This window comes from Dendrobium catenatum, unplaced genomic scaffold (assembly GCF_001605985.2).
Source record: "Dendrobium catenatum unplaced genomic scaffold, ASM160598v2 fragScaff_scaffold_1595, whole genome shotgun sequence".
In the NCBI taxonomy this organism is placed as follows: domain Eukaryota; kingdom Viridiplantae; phylum Streptophyta; class Magnoliopsida; order Asparagales; family Orchidaceae; genus Dendrobium; species Dendrobium catenatum.
The window spans coordinates 144,619-165,589 of NW_021320057.1; the positions used below are offsets into that span (position 1 = coordinate 144,619).

At 37.4% G+C, this 20,971-nt stretch overlaps 1 protein-coding gene across 2 annotated transcripts; it reads left to right on the forward strand.

The window, feature by feature from the left end:
- The first annotated feature begins 12,100 nt into the window (after positions 1-12,100).
- Positions 12,101-19,572, forward strand: LOC110099986 (ACT domain-containing protein ACR10). Of its 2 annotated transcripts, XM_020827334.2 has the most exons (7): positions 12,101-12,500; positions 12,645-12,887; positions 13,270-13,375; positions 16,762-16,806; positions 17,723-18,062; positions 18,178-18,462; positions 19,070-19,572. In XM_020827334.2, exons 1-7 carry the CDS (start codon positions 12,347-12,349, stop codon positions 19,205-19,207), a joined length of 1,311 nt encoding a protein of 436 aa, XP_020682993.1. In that variant the 5' UTR covers positions 12,101-12,346; the 3' UTR covers positions 19,208-19,572. The 2 variants fall into 2 exon arrangements, with proteins under 2 accessions (XP_020682993.1, XP_020682994.1); XM_020827335.2 differs by lacking the exon at positions 16,762-16,806 and having other exon boundaries at positions 12,104-12,500.
- The last annotated feature ends 1,399 nt before the right edge of the window (positions 19,573-20,971 follow it).

Sequence of the window (20,971 nt, forward strand, 5' to 3'; positions counted from 1 at the left end):
CTAATACATCAAAATCTTAACTTTCATTTAAACTGTGATTAGTTTCACTCAACCCTCTAAAAAAATAAAATTAATAAAAATGAAATGAAAATAAATAAAAATAAAAATTCTGTCTTTAATTATTGTTGACATAATACTTATCATTATCATCTTTGGGTTTTATAAGATATTACTTTTATTTCGAATAAAGTATCAAAAAGTTTCAAATAATGAAAAATAGAGGTAAAATATTCCAAATATAGAATTTTAAGTGCTAATGGTGGCCAAGCACTATAGGTTGCCGCATGACAATGTATTGATTTTATTTCAAATAAAGTGTCAAAAAGATAATCGCATGTATTTATTTAATATTAATTTAAATAACTTCAAATATTTTAAATATATCATATTTTCTTTCACACCGTAATTTAAATTTCTAATCATAGTTTTTAATAATAGATGATTATCAATTGTATTTAATACGCATTAGATCTTGATTTGCTAGTTAGGAATTTTGGCTATCAACTCAAAAATTTTGTGTTCAGAACGTGTATATGTAATCTATGAGATGTGTTATGAATTTGTTTTAATGGACTCAAAAGTCAAAAAAAAAAAATCCATTAAAAAAGGCCCCTTGAGCAGAGTTCTCTTCAACTATTTTTAAAATCGAAAAAGGCAACAAAAGTGTAAGAAACGGCCGGAGAAAAAGAAAAGTGGAACTTATGAATGATAATGAATATATGAAGTCTTGAATCATAAGTTGGTGGTAGAAATAGATAAATATGAATAAAGAGAGAGAAGAAAGGGAAGAAGAAGAAAAGGGCTGAGAGAGAAAACGAAAAGCAAAAAAGGAATGAAGGCAGTGAAAGAGACGGAGAGAACGATGGAAGAAAGAACACTTTGATGGGCTGATAAGTTTACTTGAAGCTCTTTTAGGGTTGTCAAAATCGGGTCACTAGTTGGGTTCGGGTCCAACACGGAATTGACCCGATACTAGTTCGGAACCCGACCCATTTTTGCATACGGGTCAGCTTTTTCAACCCGAAGCCGACCCGTGCCGCCGTGCGGGTTGCCAGGTTGACCCGACCAGACCCGCGGCAGGGTGAGGCGTCAGCTGCTCGGTGTATCGACGACAAACTGGGACCGTGAGGCTGCAAGCATGGTGAGCCATCAGTGGCTTGGCGAGTCGGCGGCGATGGTGGGCACTCATGACGGGACGTCAGGCTAGTGTGGGCACTCGACGCGACGCGGGGAAACAAGTTCAGCGCAAGCAGTCGATGTGATGCGGGCAGTGTGGGCACTCGACCAGATGGCGGGTAGCGCGAGCAGCGCAGACGAGATGGCGGGCAGACTTGGTCAGCGTGGACCCAATGGAGGGCAGACGCGGCCAACGCATTTTTCTCGGGTTAACCCAGGTTGAGTTCGGGTTTCGGGCCAACCCGACCTAGTTTTTCAAACGGGTTGAACCCGGGAACCTGAACCCGACCCATTTGCGAAATGGGTTGATCGGGTTTTCGGGTCGTGTTAAATATTGAAACCCATAAGCTCATCCTAGTTCATTGGTTAATTAAGGGCTTAAAATAGAATTTTGAGAAGTTTAATTAGTTGAAGGTTTTTGGCAATTAAAAAATCAAGATATACTGTACAAAAATCATGTTAACACACACTCATAGGTTTCAAACGATGTCAATAATGAGTGAAGAATAAAAGATGAAGATGTATGAAAAAAAAAAATACTTATGACAATCCAACTATGATTAAACTATGAGAGAGATCTTTAAAAATATCTTGCAAAGTCAACTATGGAAGATTTCTTTCTCAAGCCTGAGTTATTACACAACTTAAAGCCTCTCCTATAAGCTCTATTAGATGCAAGAGGTATATTACCTTCATATCAATCAAATCACAATTGAATCAATCCAACTCAATTATTTATTGTTTGCATAATATTGATGTAATTGTTGGTTATGAGGGTTAAAATGTGTTATTATTATGCTCTTTATTTTTTATTATAAATACTTTTATTAGGTTACGTTGTAGGGAAGTTATATCATAAGCTTAGAAGTTATAAAAATTTCACTTTTGTGTAAAAATATTACTTTTAAACTTGAGGATGTTTATGAAGAAAAGCAAGGTTAGAGATTTTTTGTAAGTGGGGTATTAATGGATAAAAGGTCTATCCTTAGTGGTAAATATATTGTTTAAAATGAGATTTATTTCTATTACTAGAAGATAGAATATATTAAAAGATATTATATGTAATTTAAGAATAGGGTGCAATAAAAACTTGATCACAACTATTATGTAGGCTAAAAAGTTGATGCAAATATTATCTATATAAATTATGGTCATGCTCTTTATACAAGTTCAAATAAAATGCACAATGATTAGTGGGTTTTAGATTCAATTTTATTATTTTCAAATATTATCGATATAAATTATGCTCTTTATAGAAGTTCAAAAAACTTTAGGTTGTAACATTTATGCTATAAAGATCTCTTGTAAGAATTTTATAAATATATTATCTAGGCCTAATAAGATTACATGTTGTTAATCTGTTTGGGGCTTTAGAAACTTAAAAATGCTTTGCTTAATTAGATGATGATGCAAATATTTAAATTTTGCAACAATGTTGAGCTAAAAAAGAGAATTATTATCATAATTCAATCTCATTTTCATAGTTTGCTCAAATACTTAGGATTATCCTATGATAAATATGGGAAGTTTCCCTCAGGATAGGTAATATGACCTCCTCAATCTAAATATATTTCATATCTAAATCAATACATCTTATGAGTATTTAAATGTAAGAAGTATTGATTTCTATTTTTATTTTTTTTTTGCTCGCCAACTAAATATTAGGTTTTATCAACTCAAAATTAAGAACACAATCCTTTGCATTTTATACACAACTATGAGAGTAAAAAAAAATCTAAGAATTGTGTGTTGATTGTCAATTGGTAATCAAATATCTCATATCCCAAACTATGCTCCACATTAGCTTTGAAAACCCAACAAATAATCTTCCAAAGAATTCTATGAAATTTGAAAGTCTCTAAGATAAATCTCGGGTCCCATGTGGGCCAATCCACCCATAGCGATTAAATTTAGATTGTTCGGAAATAATTTAGATAAATTACTATCTCTTTATTCCCCTATTATATACAAATATATATAAACCTAAAAAATATGATAAAAAAGAAATATTCTTAATAAAGATATAATATCTCAGTAATATTTCTTTAAATTTTATATACGTGATAACATGATTTTTTTATATAATATGCAAGTTAGAGATTATGTTGAAAATATATAAAATTGAGTGAATTAAAAGATTTTTTTTAATTATTTTGTTAATGGAAGTGGAATCCAAACTTAGTGGGTTATTTTCGTGATACCCGATGATTCCCTGTGGGTCAAATTTGGTTATCCACTAGGCCGGCATTCTTGCATGCAGCTATTATTCATCTGATAGGAATCCGAGATTCTTCCTTGTATGGATCAAAGATTTGACGTATTCCATTGAAGGGGACATTGAATGGACTTATTTTTTGTGGAGAGGAAGGAGGGAGATGAAGTGATAGCACTCATTGATGTTGGGCGTGCGAGATGAGATCGAATCTCACATTTGTCACCTAAATATCTGAGGAGCTGGCTACCGATGTTGAAGCCTTGCAGGCTTTGGACAGATTTGATTGCTATGAATTTTGTGGCTATTCTCACATTAAACCTAATGAGTGCTACTGGAACTTATAAATAGGAGTTCTATTGGAACGGGGGTGTAAATTTCGGGTCACGGGTCGGGTTCGGGTCGAACCCGAAACTGACCCAGGTTCAAACGGGTCAGAAATTTGAACCCGGACCCGACCCGGGTAGGTAAACGGGTCGGAAATTCGAACCCGGACCCGACCCGGCGGGTTGTCGGGTTGACCCGACCCGCGCGACAGAGAAGGAGCTCGGGTTTCGCGAGTGCGAGCACGGCAGCGAACTACGGCAAGCACGGCACGGCGGCAGCGTGGGTTCGGCAGCGGGCGACGGCGCGGACGCGTCAGAGGGCGCACAGGGTAGCGGGCGCGGGGCGCACGGGGCAGTGGGAATTTCAATTTTTTTTTAAAATAAACGGGTTTTCGGGTTGACCCGGCAACCCGCATGTCCTCAGATCTAACAGTCGAAGTTCTGCTCTGAGTCTCGCTCATCATCTGAGCAACAAGTGAAGCAAACTGTGAAAGCGTATCAGCACCGACCACTGGGGCTGTACTCCCCACTGGTGCTGCCTGATCGTCACTCTGACCGTCTGTCATGTCTGGGTCTGGCTGATCCATACAGAAAAATCCAGAAAATCCGGAAAACTATCACAAAACAACACAAAATAACACAATAAAAAGCCAAACGACCCAAAACTACCTCCTAGACAGACTCACTGATCACTTCCTAGAGCTCTGTTTTACAATTCAACCTGTTTCCAAAACCAGTGCTCTGATACCACAAAAAGCTTGTCACGACCCGACCCGACGGGGACGGATCCCGCCCGAGCCGGATCGCGACGAGAGACCTTTCTTAACCAGGATCTGGCTTTGGATTAGGTTACTGAACTGATCTTTCAAATTCTTAACTCAACAGAAGCACACAGAACAACAGAGCTACTAAAAACATCAAATGCAGCGGAACAAAACATCTATCTTTTCATTTCCTCAAAATAATCATCTACAGAACAGTACATGGCTTTCAACAGAAAGAAAGACAGAACAGAAAAGCCATGACTGTACAAAAATCAAAAGTACAAAAGTACCTAATCTGATCAGACTCTGAAACCTAGTCCTGAACTTCCTTGCCCTTCCCAGAACCTGAAAACCACCAGAAAGCAAGGGTGAGCTCAACAGCTCAGCAAAGCAACAAACCACCAATCTAAATTCTCAGAAAACAGAACCAAATTCATCGGACAGAAATCAGATCAGAAATCGGAACAGAATTGGAAATCAAAACTTACGGACAGGTATCAAATCACATCAGAGTCGTACAGATCGTATCAGAACAGAACAAATCAACAGAGTCAGAATCAGAAATCAGAATCGTACGGATCATATCATATCATAATCACAATTTCGTACAGAACAGAACAGATACAGAAAATAGTACAGATACATATAGCTAAATGCCCTGACACTGACGGAATCTCTATGGATTCCGGCCCCTTATGCCTCCCTTCCCAGACACTGACTGAATCTCATAGGATCCAGGCCCCTTATGTCTCCCTTTGTGCTCACGGCACCAAAACAGATGTGCTTATAGCACCAAAACAGAATTCATCGGATCCGGAACAGAACAGACATCAGATTTGATCTCATTGCAGATTTCCCGTTTCACTAACTGAATCTCATAGGATTCAGGCCCCTTATAACTCCCTTTTTATAGCTTATACACATAGCATTTCAATTCAGAAGAAATACGGACAATTCAGAAATTACCCAAAAATCGGGCAGCACAACGGCAGTATACGGAATTTACACAAAAAATTCCTGCAAAGAAAATTTACCGAATTCGCACATAATACAGATATCAACATTTCAGAACCTTTATTCTACTGCACAGATAAATTCCAATTTCACAGAAAAATCTGGTCGACTAAAAACACAGTCGAATAAAAAATACCCGGACAAAAATCTTCAGAAAATAACCAAAATGTGCACACTCGGCACGTCAACAATATACAGAAAGTTACGCGGTAAAAACTGAGCCAATCAACAGATACGGACAAAAATCATTAACGAAAACGAAATCCGGACAGAATATACCGCCAAACACGACGGTTCTGAAAATTGAGAAAGGCGGAATGTGCCTTACCTCGAGCACAGCAATTTCCTCAACAGCCACTTCGGGCGAAAACGGCTCCGCGTCGTCCGAAAATCAACTTTTCCACTTTTTCCTTCGTTTTTCTCTCTCCTCAGCTTTTTCTCTCTCTTCAAAATATCTCATTTCTATATATATCCAGACTGATCGTCCCGGACGAACGAGCTTCGTACCGGACGATCCATGAAGAGAGGAATTCCGTCCAGACGAAAAATGACATATCGTCCCTGGCGAAGGGTTCACGGGAGAATTTTCGTCCAGACGATCCAATTTTCGTCCCGACGAATCATACAACCAAAACTGATTTTCTGCACAACCTGTACCGATCGTCCCGGACGATCCAACTTCGTCCCGGACGAACCTGGAGCAAAAACTGATATTACATTCAATCTCTTCAAATTGCCGGGAATGCCACGGCGCTCGCTGCCCCTCGCGGTCGAGGCCGAGGCAGATCTTCTTCCAATCGCGGACGGAACCCCGGCAATCGATCCAACAACACCACCAATCGTGGCTCAAGAAATGCAAGATCCACTATTACCTGCCAAATCTGCGGCAAGAACGGTCATTCTGCCGTCAAATGTTGGTATCGCCACGACGAAGACTACAACACCGAACCTCAGTCCGCCGCTCTCTTTACTTCTCCGGCCGCTACCTCCACCACCGAATGGTTTCTCGACAGCGGCGCGTCTTCGCATCTTACTTCCAACCCGAGCCATCTTTAATACTCCCAACCGTATACCGGCACTTCTCAAGTCACTCTAGGGAATGGTCAGCAACTCCCTATTCAAAACACTTGTAAAGGTCTCCTTCCCACCCCGCAAGGTAGCCTCCACCTATGTCACCTTAATCTCGTTCCAAATCTTTCTTTCAACCTCTTATCCGTTCACAAATTTACTCACGATAATAACTGTTTTATAACTTTTTCCTCTCATGGCTATGAACTCAAGGATCGGAAGACACACCGCACTCTACTCAAGGGTCCGTCTATTAACGGTCTCTACCCCATTTCGGTCAAGAGTTCCACCGCTAATAACAACTCTCAACTGGCTCTTCTCTCCGTCCAGTCCATTCCTGATCTATGGCATCGTCGGCTCGGACACCCTTCCTCGGCCACGCTATCTCATCTTGTTCATCAAGATCCAAACATTTGTATCTCTTCTATTAAATTTCACTGCAATTCATGTAATATGGCCAAGAGCCACCATTTGCCATTTAATAAATCTCAAACCACTAGTTCGACTCCTTTCTCTCTTGTTCACTCGGACGTGTGGGGACCTTCCCTCTTTGTTTCTACCTATGGTTACAAATATTATGTTAGCTTTATCGACGATTACTCCAAATTTACCTGGGTTTATCTACTCAAACAAAAATCTGAAGTGTTTGTAAAATTCTTAGAATTTCAAAACATGATTCACCGCCAATTTCAAGCTCATATCAAAATCCTTCGTACCGACGGCGGAGGCGAATACCTTAACAACCACTTTAAAACTCACTTAACTAACCAGGGCATTTTACATCAGTTCACCTGTCCATACTCTCCACCTCAAAATGGTACAGCTGAACGCAAGCATCGGCACATCACTGAAACCGTTCGGACTCTTCTTCTCACCGCCTCCATTCCAAATCACCTCTGGGCCGACACCTTAGTCACTGCCGTCTATCTTATCAATCGTCTACCTTCGCCGAACACCGGTAACAAATCTCCTTACAAAATTCTTTACAACGCCAATCCTAATCTCAGTCATCTTAAAATATTCGGTTGTCTTTGCTATCCATGGCTTAAGCCATACGCCGCACACAAATTCTCGCCTCTCTCACAACCGTGCGTTTTCCTTGGCTATGCCTCCAATCAGAAAGGGTACAAGTGCCTTGATCCGAAAACCAACAAGATCTATGTTTCTCGTCACGTCGTCTTCAATGAAGACATCTTCCCTTTCTCCCAATTCCCTGACTCCGTCAGCACACCTATGTCTCCAGCTCCTCACATACCTCCTCTTCTACTTGTACCCACAGCCCGTATTCCCTTCTCTACCAACACTACACGGATCCCAGCTTCCCACAGCACGGCAACTCCTATCACACCCTGTAGTCCTCATACCAATTCTCCTACTCCTACTGCTGCCATCTCACCCGACTCCCAGACATCCGAACCCAGAGCTCAGCAACCCATTCATCCCATGTTAACTCGCTCCAAGACCGGTCACGCCAAGCTAAAACCCATCTTCAATCTCATGCACATCATTCACAATACTGATCCGAACACCTACAATCAAGCCGTCAAAAGTAAACATTGGAGGGCTGCTATGTCTCAAGAGTTCCAAGCACTCCAAATGCAAGGTACTTGGGACCTTGTACCGCCCGAACCACATCAAAATGTAGTCGGTTGTAAATGGACTTACATAACAAAACTGAAATCAGATGGTACAATCGCCCGCTACAAGGCCCGCCTAGTTGCCAAAGGATTTCATCAAGAGCATGGGCTCGATTACACTGAAACCTTCAGTCTGGTGGCCAAGATTCCAACCATCCGCGTCTTCATCCTCCTGGAACTTCACTTCAAATGGCAAATTTATCAGCTGGACATCTCAAACGCCTTCTTACTCGGCAAACTCTCGGAGACCGTCTACATGGAACAACAACAAGGATTTCATGATTCTCTCCACCCCACATATGTCTGCAAACTCAACAAAGCCCTCTACGGTCTCAAACAATCTCCCCGCGAATGGTACGCAACTCTTTCTACTCATCTTCAAAATTTTGGTTTTCTTATAAGCTCAGCTGATCCCTCTCTCCTAACCTACAAATCTAACTCAATTCGTCTTTATATTCTTATCTATGTCGACGATATTCTACTCACCGGCAACTCTCCAACCGAAATTGAACGTCTACTATCGAGCCTCCACGATCACTTCCAAATGCGCAATCTTGGCTCGCTTGCTCACTTCTTGGGAATCCAGACCGTAAACACTAACTACGGACTACTACTTCATCAACAACAATATGCCAAACGGATTCTCGACAGAGCAGGCATGCAAAATGCAAAGCCAGTTGCTAATCCTATGTCCGGGACAACCTCCAGCTCAACCGCCCCCTCAAGCACGTTCGACAATCCGCATTTGTACTGCCAATTAATCGGCTCGCTTCAGTACCTTACATTAACAAAGCCGGACATACAATATGCCGTTCATCAACTTAGCCAATCCATGCACAAGCCGATGACCAGCAACTTCACTGCTTTAACACATCTACTCCGGTATATTCAAGGTACAACTGATCATGGCCTCCCTCTTTATCGTGATGAGTTAACCTTACAGGGATTCTCGGATGCTGATTGGGCGAATAACATTCAAGACCGGAAATCCATTTCCGGGTACTGCAACTTCCTCGGAAAATCTCTAATTTCCTGGCGTGTCAAGAAACAAGCAACGGTGGCACGCTCGTCCACTGAAGCCGAGTACAGAGCATTGGCAGCAGAGGCATCTGAAGTAATGTGGCTCAGACAACTCCTGGAGGAACTTCACATTCCTCAAACGGCTCCCACAACCATCTATTGCGACAACAACTCAGCCATTGCACTCTCCAACAACCCGGTCTACCATGTCCGCACCAAACACATCGACGTTGATTGCGACTTCATCCGTGACAACATCCGATCCAAACATATCACCGTACATCACATCTCGACCAACGACCAACTCGCCGACATTTTTACCAAGCCACTTCCCACACGGCGATTTAAATTACTATGCAACAAACTGATCGTCGCTCCCCCTCCATCAGTTTGACGGGGGATGTTAGCATAGGTGTATAACGACCAACGGTCACTGTACTTTCTTGTATTTAGTTTTATTTCTTGCTCTCAGTTATCTATTAATACCTTACTGTATTCTATTGACAATGCGTAATAATACAATTCATTCCATTTCCTTCCTCCTGTCGTGCTCTGTCTCTCAAACCTTACAAGGGGAACGTGGGAGGTGGTTCGATACGAACGTGGGAGAGGTCGTGGGGATCGGTTGAGTCGTGGGCAGGGTGGATCCACCATTAATAAAAAAACTCTCAGTCTTTAAATCCCACTTCGATAACAGCATATATATAAGTGGAACATTCTGAGGGATCGGAGGAACATTCAGGAACTGACTAATTTGTAGCTGTCGCAGTCTTTCAACAAATTGATCTCCAAATTTCATTCATACAACCAATTTAGCATTATATCTACATATCGATACCGAGCTTATATCGAGCATATTCAATGATCGATACTAAGAAGTAATATGATGTATTTGCTCGTTACAAATGTACAATGAGTTTATACCGAGCGATACTTATCAGTACCGAGCGATACTAATCATTTCATATGACTTATATTCCCACTACTAAGATCGATACTACTTCCACCAAAGTTTGATTTGCTCGGTACGTTTATGCAATTAGTTCATACCGAGCAATATCGAGTAGTACCGAGTTATGTCAAACGGTACCGAGTGAATCTAATCGTTACTTATGATTAAGCTCAGTACAGGGTTTTACATAATCGTCATATACGTCGATACATACAGTTCTATCCGTAATGAAGCAGCAAAAAAAAAAAAAAATCAAACAATATAGATAATAAATTACTTGTAATAAATCAGAAAACTCATCATCAACATTATACGTCCATATAGTTTCCTCAAAATCTTCGAAGTTTTTCAAAACTACATTCATATCTTCCATCTCCTCGAACCCTTCACGGTTTCTTTTTCTGCGGCATATGAACCCTAAAGACTGTATAACATCTTAGGAACAATACACCAAAAGGTTATTATACTTGTAAAGTAGCCGCGTATTTTTTAACTTTTCGCGCCCAATTCATATACACAAAGACGAGCCGACCTGAAATATTTTAAAAAAACGTGCAAAAGAAGATGGGTTAACGTCGGGTCATTCCGAGTAAACGGGCTGCTACGTGGCGCCTGTTTAATGCAATCCGAATGTAGAGCTACATCAGGTGACCGGACCGAACAAAAATTCGATAGGTGGATACTTAGCATTGCTGCGTTGCATGCTGAATCCAAAATAATTGTGTAATTGAGGCTTAAATGCCAAAACAACATTTATTGGCACCACTTTAACCAATCATACCTTCAAATCTTTTGTGGATGATTTTTATATAAATCATGATGAGATTAACTAGTTTAAGTTTGTGTGGCATAAAGAAGCTTTGCGTTTGGTTTTCTTCTTTTAGTTGGCTGGTTATGGTGGGGGCTCTCAAATTGGCAGATTAACTTAATTTAAGAGATATCCCTGCTCAGCCTAATTATTCTTTTCATAACCTGAGCTTTGAAACTTCCTCTCACATGTTTTTTGAATGTGATTTCTCATTTAGCATTTTGGTAGCCCTCTTTTTTGGGGTTTCTATTTTTGTGCTTATACCTAACTCTATTCAAGTTCTTGACTATATCAATGATTATTCACAATTCTCTGTGGATTAAAAAAATATGTCTATATGATTACTAGTGCTTTAATTTACTTTATTGGCGCAGAAATGAAAGAAAGTATAGTGGCACATTTTCTTGTCTTAATACAATTTTAGTTCTGATTAAAAAAGGCCATTAAGGACAAAGTTAACTACTGAATTTTTTTTTGAAAAATCTATGCGAATATATGGTTTTGGTTTCTCTCCAAATTTTTGTTGCTATACATTCTTTTTTCATATTAATGAAAGTGGACATGTCCCAATAATTCTAAAAAAGAAAAAAAAAGTGATACATCAGTCTACTAGATGAATATTTTTTTCTAATTCGAGAAAGAAGGAAATGAAACTTCTGTACTGGAGAATTGATCTTGTGAGATAGTCTGCTTGCCACTTGAAGAAGAGTTTTTTTTAGATTCTAAAGATCTTTGACCATCTTTTCTATGTAATGAACTCATAATTGAGCTTAGGTCTCATTCCAAAGAAATTCACTGAAATCTATTACTTCGTTGAATGAATTTATCCAGATATTTTTAAAGAATTTAAAATCCACAGATCTTTTAAAAAATGACGAGCAGAAATTTAATCCTGATTTTAGTTGGATAGAAAGTTTTCTTCACTGTTTGTAAAATAAAAGATATATTTTTAATAGAAATGGCATATTTTTTTAGAATTAATGGAAATTGAAACTAATATAGACGGATCGGGTCACTTCGGTGGATGATTGACGGATCGAGTTGAACAACTTGTTCACGATCTAACGTCTGGGAATCATTCAACGTGTTTAAACCTCAACGCTAGTACACAGTGTACCAATGGATGCTCAAAAACTGAAGTCCCAGCATTGCTGAAAGGCTGGAATCGTAGTGATCGATCACTGACTCCTAACCACGAGTCAAGCCCCCGCTCTGAAAGTCTCTCTCTTCAGCTTCCTTCCTGCCTCTTATTTGCTGATAGTATATTCTTTTGGAACCGAGAAAGCACGGGAATCTCGAGCTGCGCTCTGATGACCTAAAGCAAGCGTCTTTGAGAGTAACTGTTACATAGAAGGGGAGAGGAATCGAGATGGGTCTTCCAAGCGATGATCCGGTGGTCATCCGGGCGCCGGAGAAGGCCGGAGAGCCGTCGGTCATCACCATCAGCTGTCCGGATAAGACTGGCCTCGGCTGCGACCTCTGTCGGGTGATCCTCTTCTTCGGCTTGAGCATTGTTAGAGGAGGTGAAACCATTTCCTCATCCTTCTGTTCTTCAATTTTTTCTCGAAAGGTGGGATTTTGATGATTTTTTTTGGAAATTAGTGAGATAAGTGCGGATTTGTTTACTTTTCCATGGTTTGCTGTAATGTTGTTTTTGATTGATTTAGATGTGAGCACGGATGGGAAGTGGTGCTTTATTTTGTTCTGGGTTGTGGAAGGGAGGGTCAGGGCTTCAGAGACGAGGTGGGGATTGCTAAAGAAGAGGTTGTTGGAGGCTTGCCCTCTTGTTTCCTCAGCCTCTGAGATCTATGATTCTTACTATAGAGAGCAAGATATTATGGAGATGGAGAAGAAGCCGCAGGTTTTCTTGCTCAAGTTTTCTTGTTACGACCGGATGGGGTTATTGCATGGTGATTCCTTCTTCCTTTGTTGGTTTTCTTTTTGATGGTCTATGCCCTTTTATCTTTTGCTGGAAACCACTTTGCCTTGCCAAATCTAGAACCCATTTTTTCCTCACGTGGATATTGAAACTTATTACTCCCTTATGAATCTGCTAACTACCTAGCCTTTTATTTACTCTTTTTTTTGGTAGTTTTTAGTAGTTGCATTGACTAATTTGGGGCTAAGAAGGTTTGTTCACCTATTTAATATATTTATTATGCATGTTATATGTTATGTCCAACATATTCATTTTGTTGCTGCATGTGCTTCAACTTTTTTCTTTCTGTGATATTTATGATCTGAGCTGGCTTTTAATTGCTGATCTTCTTGTTTGTTTTGTGTTGCTGTTAGATGTGACAAGGGTGTTATGTGAACTTGAACTCACAATCAGGAGGGTAAATGTTTCAACAACTCCAGATGGGAGAGTCATGGACCTCTTCTTCATCACTGACACCAGGTCTCATGCTCTCCCTATATTTTGTTTCTTTATTGGATATAACTTTCTCTTTGGCGCACTTTTTTTTTCTTTATTTTTGTATTAAATTTCATCTACTATTCTGCAATCACAATGCCTACATTTATTGCTATTTCATGTGTGCTCGTTGCATTTTCTTTTTTAGTGGAACCGGGTCATTGTGCATATGCTGCTTGCATGTGACAATCTATAAGAAAGAAATGGAAGGGAAAAAAGATTGTATAATACATGGGCGAGCCAACTTCAAGGCCAAAAAAAAAATCTACACTTTTTGACCCCCTGAAAATTAAGGCTGGGTCCGCGGACCCATGATATAATATGCAAGGTTATGAAAACATTTTAGCCAAAATTATTGTCTCATTTTTGCATTTAATCCATATGATTCATGTGTCTTGCCAATCTAGGGTTTATGCATACAACTGAGGACAATGAGAGCATAAAAAAAATCTAATAAAAGATAGGAAAAATATAATAGTGATTACAAACACAAGGCCCATAAGTTATATGGTTGTTGAAATTCACATATCCTTGGCCGCTTATAAATCAAATAATCACTATGTTTTAAATGGGATACATAGAGATATTACACTTCATCTAAAGTTAGAGATAGTGATAGAGATAATATTCAATCTATGTCGATGATTGAGAACAAATACAACTGCTTATTGCGAAGGCTAGGACTAGATGCAGAAAAGAAATTGTTGAGATATTATGATTGGCTCATTGCTATGGTTGAGAGCTTCTCCTCTTTCTAGAACTTAAAAATAACATCAACTCTTCCTTCGCATAAACATGAATAATTCTCAATATTCTCTCGGTTGGAATCCACTCTCTTTTCGCTCCCATTCCACTTGTCTTTAATTCTTTATGATTGCAGGATGCCAAACCATTCTTTTTAAACCTTTATTTATAGTGGTAATAATAAATGTGATTGAAGAAAGAGTTTATACAACATCTTTCAAAGTCAATAAAATGATCCACAATGTCACTCAAAGACAATGAACGACTTCTTCAATATCCTACATTAATATAAATCTCCAAAATATTCTCATTACCTAAAAAAAAATGGATTATTCAAATATTTGTATTTAAAAAGAAGATTCAATCATATATTATGAAGATTTTATTATGAGAAAGTTTGGCTCCATGATTTGAATAATCACTCCCTTGGAGATAGAATTTTCAGTCTACTAGTTTAGTGTTCATATAAGAATACTTATCTATGTAGTACATTTTATTAATTGATATAACTTTTGTGATCATATAAGCAGGATTTTTTGCTTCTTTAATTTTGATGAGATGCAGGAATCAACTTCAAGCAAGCTACATATATAATAGTACTTGAACTGTATGTTCATTGTTGGGGAGTGGAATACAACATTTGTTGCCAAGTAAATGGCACTTTATGATGGTTGAAGTGTAACTGACATTTTTCTGCTTCTAGATTATAGGATGGTATTATGATATTGGGTGGAGTATTTGGAATAGTAAAGGATGTGTAGTTGCCAGTCATACCTTATGAATATAGGAATAGCTGAGAACTTCTAATGGGAATGGTCGACAAATAATAAATATTTGATATAATTTCTTGGATATAAAGAACCCTGTGCGTAGGGGCACCAGTAAAAATAGGCCTCTATCTCCCGCAGATGGATTAATTTGTTAGTTTCAATGCATTATAAATTTGTTAGCCATAATTTGCTCTAGTTAACAGATCCTCAAAGTTTCTTGGATTGTGCACTATCTTGAGGTGAGGAGTTGGCTATGGAGTTTCTTATCATTATATCTTCTGCAATATTTAAATCTTAGCATTACCTTTATTTCTACCAAGTAAATGTAGCATTTACATTTTTTATTTGGCCATTAAATTGCACCAATATATTTTTTTTGCATGGCTTATTAATTTAATTTTTGCAACATTTGTTTTTTTTTTTTTTTTTTCTTTTTTCTATAACCATCCATGCTATATGATTCAAAGAAACCATCCATCCATGTGATAAAAATATAATACTTTATTGGTGTCATGAACAGCATCAAATGTAGGGGCTTTAATTTTAATTTTAGCATTGAAATCACCTTAGATCCTTATGTTAGTCTAGCTTGGTGTCTTTGAAGAATACTTACAAAATAGAGAAGATCTGAATCAAGGAAGAGGGGTTCTCTCTTGATGGGGGCGAGCACAGCACTAGGGGAGCAATACCCAAACAATCCTAGCAAAATTGATACAATGTCTTGTTTTTCTCTAATATTTCCAGTGCATAAGTAATGGCCTCTTGACCTATAATTGGAGAGCCAAAAAAAGAAAAAAAGGTGATTCTGCTAGCAGCAAACAGTAATTGTGCAATATAAGTAATACTAATACTTAAAAAAGAGTTAAGAATATGATATAATAAAAGTAGTAACTATATAATATGTAAAGTGTTCATATGGTTTGGTCTAAGCCCAACTTAAATTGGCTGCATCATCTCCTGAGATAAATTCTTTGTTCAGCGTGAATATATAGAATCATATATTGATAAAAATCAGATCCCATGATGAGCTGAATTTGGTTAGGTTGGCTTGATTTGTGCCATGATGGCTCTTTAACTTTGGTTCGTGTTTGATTCAAGCCAAAAATTGATTCGATCTCAATTAATTTTCGATTGTATAAGGTAACTTATTAATTCAACATAACATGTATGCACATGCATGCACATATAGATTCATATATTGATATATATGTTCTTTTAAATCTAAATACATACATTAATACATGTTTGCGTGCATTCTTACATATAGACTTATTCTCTTTGATTTGATCTCTAGCTAGCTCAATCGGTTTAACCTTGACCCAGTTGAAGATCAATCCGAACAGGGCTTGGCTTGCTAGTTGGCATGCTGACTTTGATCCGAGCTTGATCCAAACAGGAAAGCCAATCCAAAAATTTATAAATAGGGTATTTGTATTCATTTGGTAGGATTTTTTTTTCTGTAATAATTTTTTTATAGGGAGAATTTTTCTCACCATTGACAACACTTATTGCACTTTGATGTCGTTAGTGGCAGCCTATTTGTTGCAATAGTTGAACATCAAATATGTCCTTCATTACCGACAATGATTGTATCATTTTTTGCACTCGTGATTGATGAATAGTCTTCTTGTAATAAGCTTATATTGGACTATTCACTCATTGTAGTTTGTTGAAATCTCTTGGTGCACGCAACCCTTTTTGATATGATTGTTGCTCATATAAATGAACTAATATAGTATGTATGGACTATTTAGATTGCTTAATCTATTTGTATTACCTGGTTTGTGTTGATGAGAACCTGTTGGTCGCAACAATGAATCATTTTCTTCTAAATGTCTTTGTTTCATCTAATTTCAGGATCAATTGTAGAAATGGTTCAATCAGTAGACTTGAGCTAACTAGGTCCAACATCACCAACTTGACTGGAAGATTGCTCGTTCAGACTAATTTCAGTTTTTACGATCAGTAGTTGAACTTTGGTGTTAAATGCGATAATTGTCGATGCCGTTTTGTAAAGATGCATCATTACATTATCATTTGCCTTATGCCAACAATTTAAAATTTTTATTCATTATGGTTGAGTGCTAATTGAGATGATAGATTGAATCTGTACAAATCTTTTTGAATAATTTGTATTCATATTACCTAAAGCCTACTCCATCATCTTCCTAATCCATAGTGTTAATTTTATCTACCCATCTATTTTCTACCTTTAATTATACATGATGAATCGACTCATGTCTATTTTTAACTATATTTTTTTATTATAAATGCCACTCTCAGCATTGTCATTGTCATCATCATCAGCATCATCATGAGCCTTATTCCAACTATTTGGAGTTGGTATAAATCCTCATTTTCTATTTGTTTTTTTGTTAAGTGTTATTTAAGATGTTAAAATTAATCTTCATAAATTATTTTGAACAATTTTATTCATATAACTGTAAGCCTCTTCTGTCAAAATTTTAGTTACACCAGGCATGAAATAAGGAACTGAGGAGCAAATGAAAACATCTGATGTAGAACTGCAGACTAGCAAATGAAAACATCATTTAGAACTGCAGATTGCATAATAAAGGAGTATGACATCTATTCAATTACTTTGGCTTTTATCACTTTGTGAGATTCATAATACTTGTGACTTTTTCACACAATATGACAATATGTTTGTGTAATTTTTGCAGATGGTATTTACTTGAACTCAAGTGTTATTTTTCATTGTATCATTTATACTTTTTTTTCACCCAGACATTTAAAATTCTTATTTATGTTACTGTATGTTTCATTCTTGTTTTATAGCACCAATATTTGTTTCCAGGGAATTATTGCATACAAAAAAGAGAAAAGACGAGACTTGTGATCAGCTGAAAGCTGTGTTAGGGGAATTCATAACAAGCTGTGATATTGAACATACTGTTGAAGATATTACTGCTTTCCTGCGAGCTTCCTCTACTCTGCCCCGTTCTATTACAGAAGACATGTTCACTTTAGAGCTTCCTGAAGAGCCATCTAAGGCACTGCTTCCTGCATCAAATCGCCTCTCCGTCACGATGGACAACTCTCTAAGCCCTGCTCACACACTAATACAAATTCATTGTCCAGACCATAAAGGCCTTCTTTATGATATCATGAGAACTCTAAAAGATTATAACATCCAGGTTAATAGATTAAGATATAAATGGAATCAAAACTCCTCATCTTTCATTATTTCTATGCCTAAGTAAATATCTGCATCGTTCTGTCTTCTTGACAAGCGTTATATTCATCTTTCAGATATCCTATGGGCGTTTCTATTCATACCAAGGTGGAGAATGTGAGGTGGACTTGTTTGTTATACAAATGGATGGCAAAAAGATTATTGACCCAAACAAGCAAAAGGCATTAAGTGGTCGCTTAAAAATGAACTTGTTCTTACCTCTACGTGTTGCTCTTGTGAATCGTGGACCTGACTTGGAGCTCTTTGTTGCTAACCCTGTTGAATTGTCTGGCAAAGGCCGCCCTCTCGTACTCTATGACATCACCCTTGCCCTCAAAATGCTCCAAATTCGCATTTTTTTGGTATGGTTTGCATCCAATAATTTAATTTTCTTTTCAATCACAGCTGTCTTTTTGTGTCAAAATTTTGGATGCTTTCAGTAAAACTCTACATGTGGAGAAATTATCACGTGCGGAGTCTGGTTACGTCTGGACTCCAATAAAAACTCGACACGTGTTCTTGTACACAGTGTGTTCAACTGTGCACACTATACACAAATTACAAAATTATGTACACTGTGTACATGGACACGTGTCGCATTTTTATTGGAGTCCGAACATAACTCCACGTCCGGACTCCACATGTAATAATTTCTCCTAAATGCGAGTGTTTCTTTTCAGTGACATTTTCACTGAAATTTATAATAAGCTGAAATAAATTTCTTAATTTTATAGATATTACTACATTTCTGGGAACAATACTAATTCATCTTTGTTCATTATTCTGAAGCTATTGTTATCCTATGTTTTCAAATAATGATCACTTATATCACGAAATCCAGTGGAAGAGAAACTTGTTGTATCTTCTGTTTTACTTCTAGTTTTTGTATGTAGCTTTTTCTGCTAACTTCTCGTGTACTTTATGTTAATGTTAAATTCCTGGAAAGACATTAATGAATCTTGATTACAGGCGGAGATAGGAAGGCATACTATTGGTGATAGTGAGTGGGAAGTTTACAGAATCCTCCTCAATGATGACCATTTTCTCTCATCATCAAAGAACAAAATTGTTGACAGAGTAACAAAGATGTTGATGGGTTGGGATTGATTATCATCAGAGTCCCAATTTCCTCCTTGCTTTGATGCTTAACTTCTAACGAACCGTGGAGGTCCAAAGCTTATTTTCTTCAAATTATTCCAGTTCATGCAGTTCTAGGCTAGCATTGAGAATGTGAACTAACTTGCCTCATCTGTTATATATATATAATGTGGAAGAAAGATAAAGGAAGATGAAAGCAGCTTGCTATGGATGTCTGAAGGTTTGCAGGTCATCTAATCTTGTAAACATTTAAGCTGATTACCTACTTACTTTTGTTGTTCATGTTTACTTCTCACTTGGTGACTTAAACTTGGAACTCTTACAAATGTATATATAATCTTCAAGCATAAAATAATTTAGAATGCGCTACGAGATGATTCTGTTTGAAACCTGCAGCTTTCGCGGGGAAAATTGGACTGAGATTTTTCTGTATTTCAAGTTCATAGCCTTTGTACATCCAGCTGCTCTCAAGCTTCTATGGCAGGTGTTTATTTTTTCTACATTTTTGGTGATTGATAGATAAAATAATAATAGGGAATACATCATATTATTATCCTCTGAAAGTTGAGTTTATAAAAACCACTGTTAAAAAAGACTTGCTTGTATTTTATCTTCCTAACACAGACTTTTGATTTCATGGCATGCTGAATTTTGAAGATTTAGAGAAGCTAGCAGTTGAGTTATCAAATTTTCCTATGTGGGCCTACAGGCCATGTCATCCGATACCGAGTAGCAATACTGAGGAAAAAAATAACGTGGTGCGTTCTGATTGATCGTCTGTACAAAATATTTTATCCACAAATTGAGAGATAGGCTTTCCAGAATTTAGTTCACTAGAAGAAGCTACAAATAATGCTATCTCATCTCTTCTTTTTATCTTGCCATCCTTTTACCCACACGCTTGGAAATGAGATCATTAACGTCCTTTGTTTTCTTTTGAGTGTTATAAGCAGTTTAATTTGGGAGAATTTAACGAACAAGTTATTAATGGCCCAGTAAAAAGAAAGGAATCAAGTATGACAAAGTAATAGGCGTTAAGCTTGGATTGAATACAGAAAATCCTAAGGAATAATTTCTAACCCATACCAGAATTATCATACGCAAACAGATAGCTCATTTATAATTTTTGGAGTCCCCACATTATCCGACAGTTGGTATCTTAGCACTTTGTCAATCAGAAAAAAAAATCCTAGTTTTGTTGGCCTCATGTGAACCACTAAAATTATGTTAGCTACGAAATTTTTATAGGAATCAGACAAATTTAGATCTCAGCAGTCAATTTGATCTAGAATTCGAGATATTGGTTCGATATCAATAAAAGAGCTATTGAAAGCAGAGAAGACAATGCCATCATTAATATATAATTCAAAGATTAGAGTATGTGAAGCGCATTAGATAACACCAAACATCTTATTAATTAAAAATAAGGAAAATTTACATATATGTCACATTATATTATCTTATTTATATATCTAACACCCAAAATATTAATATTAGATACATATTATCATATATTATTTTAATATCAAATATGTCACTTATATTTAATTTCTACCACTAATATTTGATATGAAAATAAATTATGGGTGATATGTATGTAATATTAAAATTCTAGATGTTAAATATGTAAATAGAATAGTATATGATGGTATATATGTAGGTGTTAAACATAAGAAAGATAGATAAAAACAATTCAAATGTTTTCCACATACGACCAATGAAACTACAATATTGTCCTTAATTCTTAGGGGTGTTTGATACCGTGTAAAATTT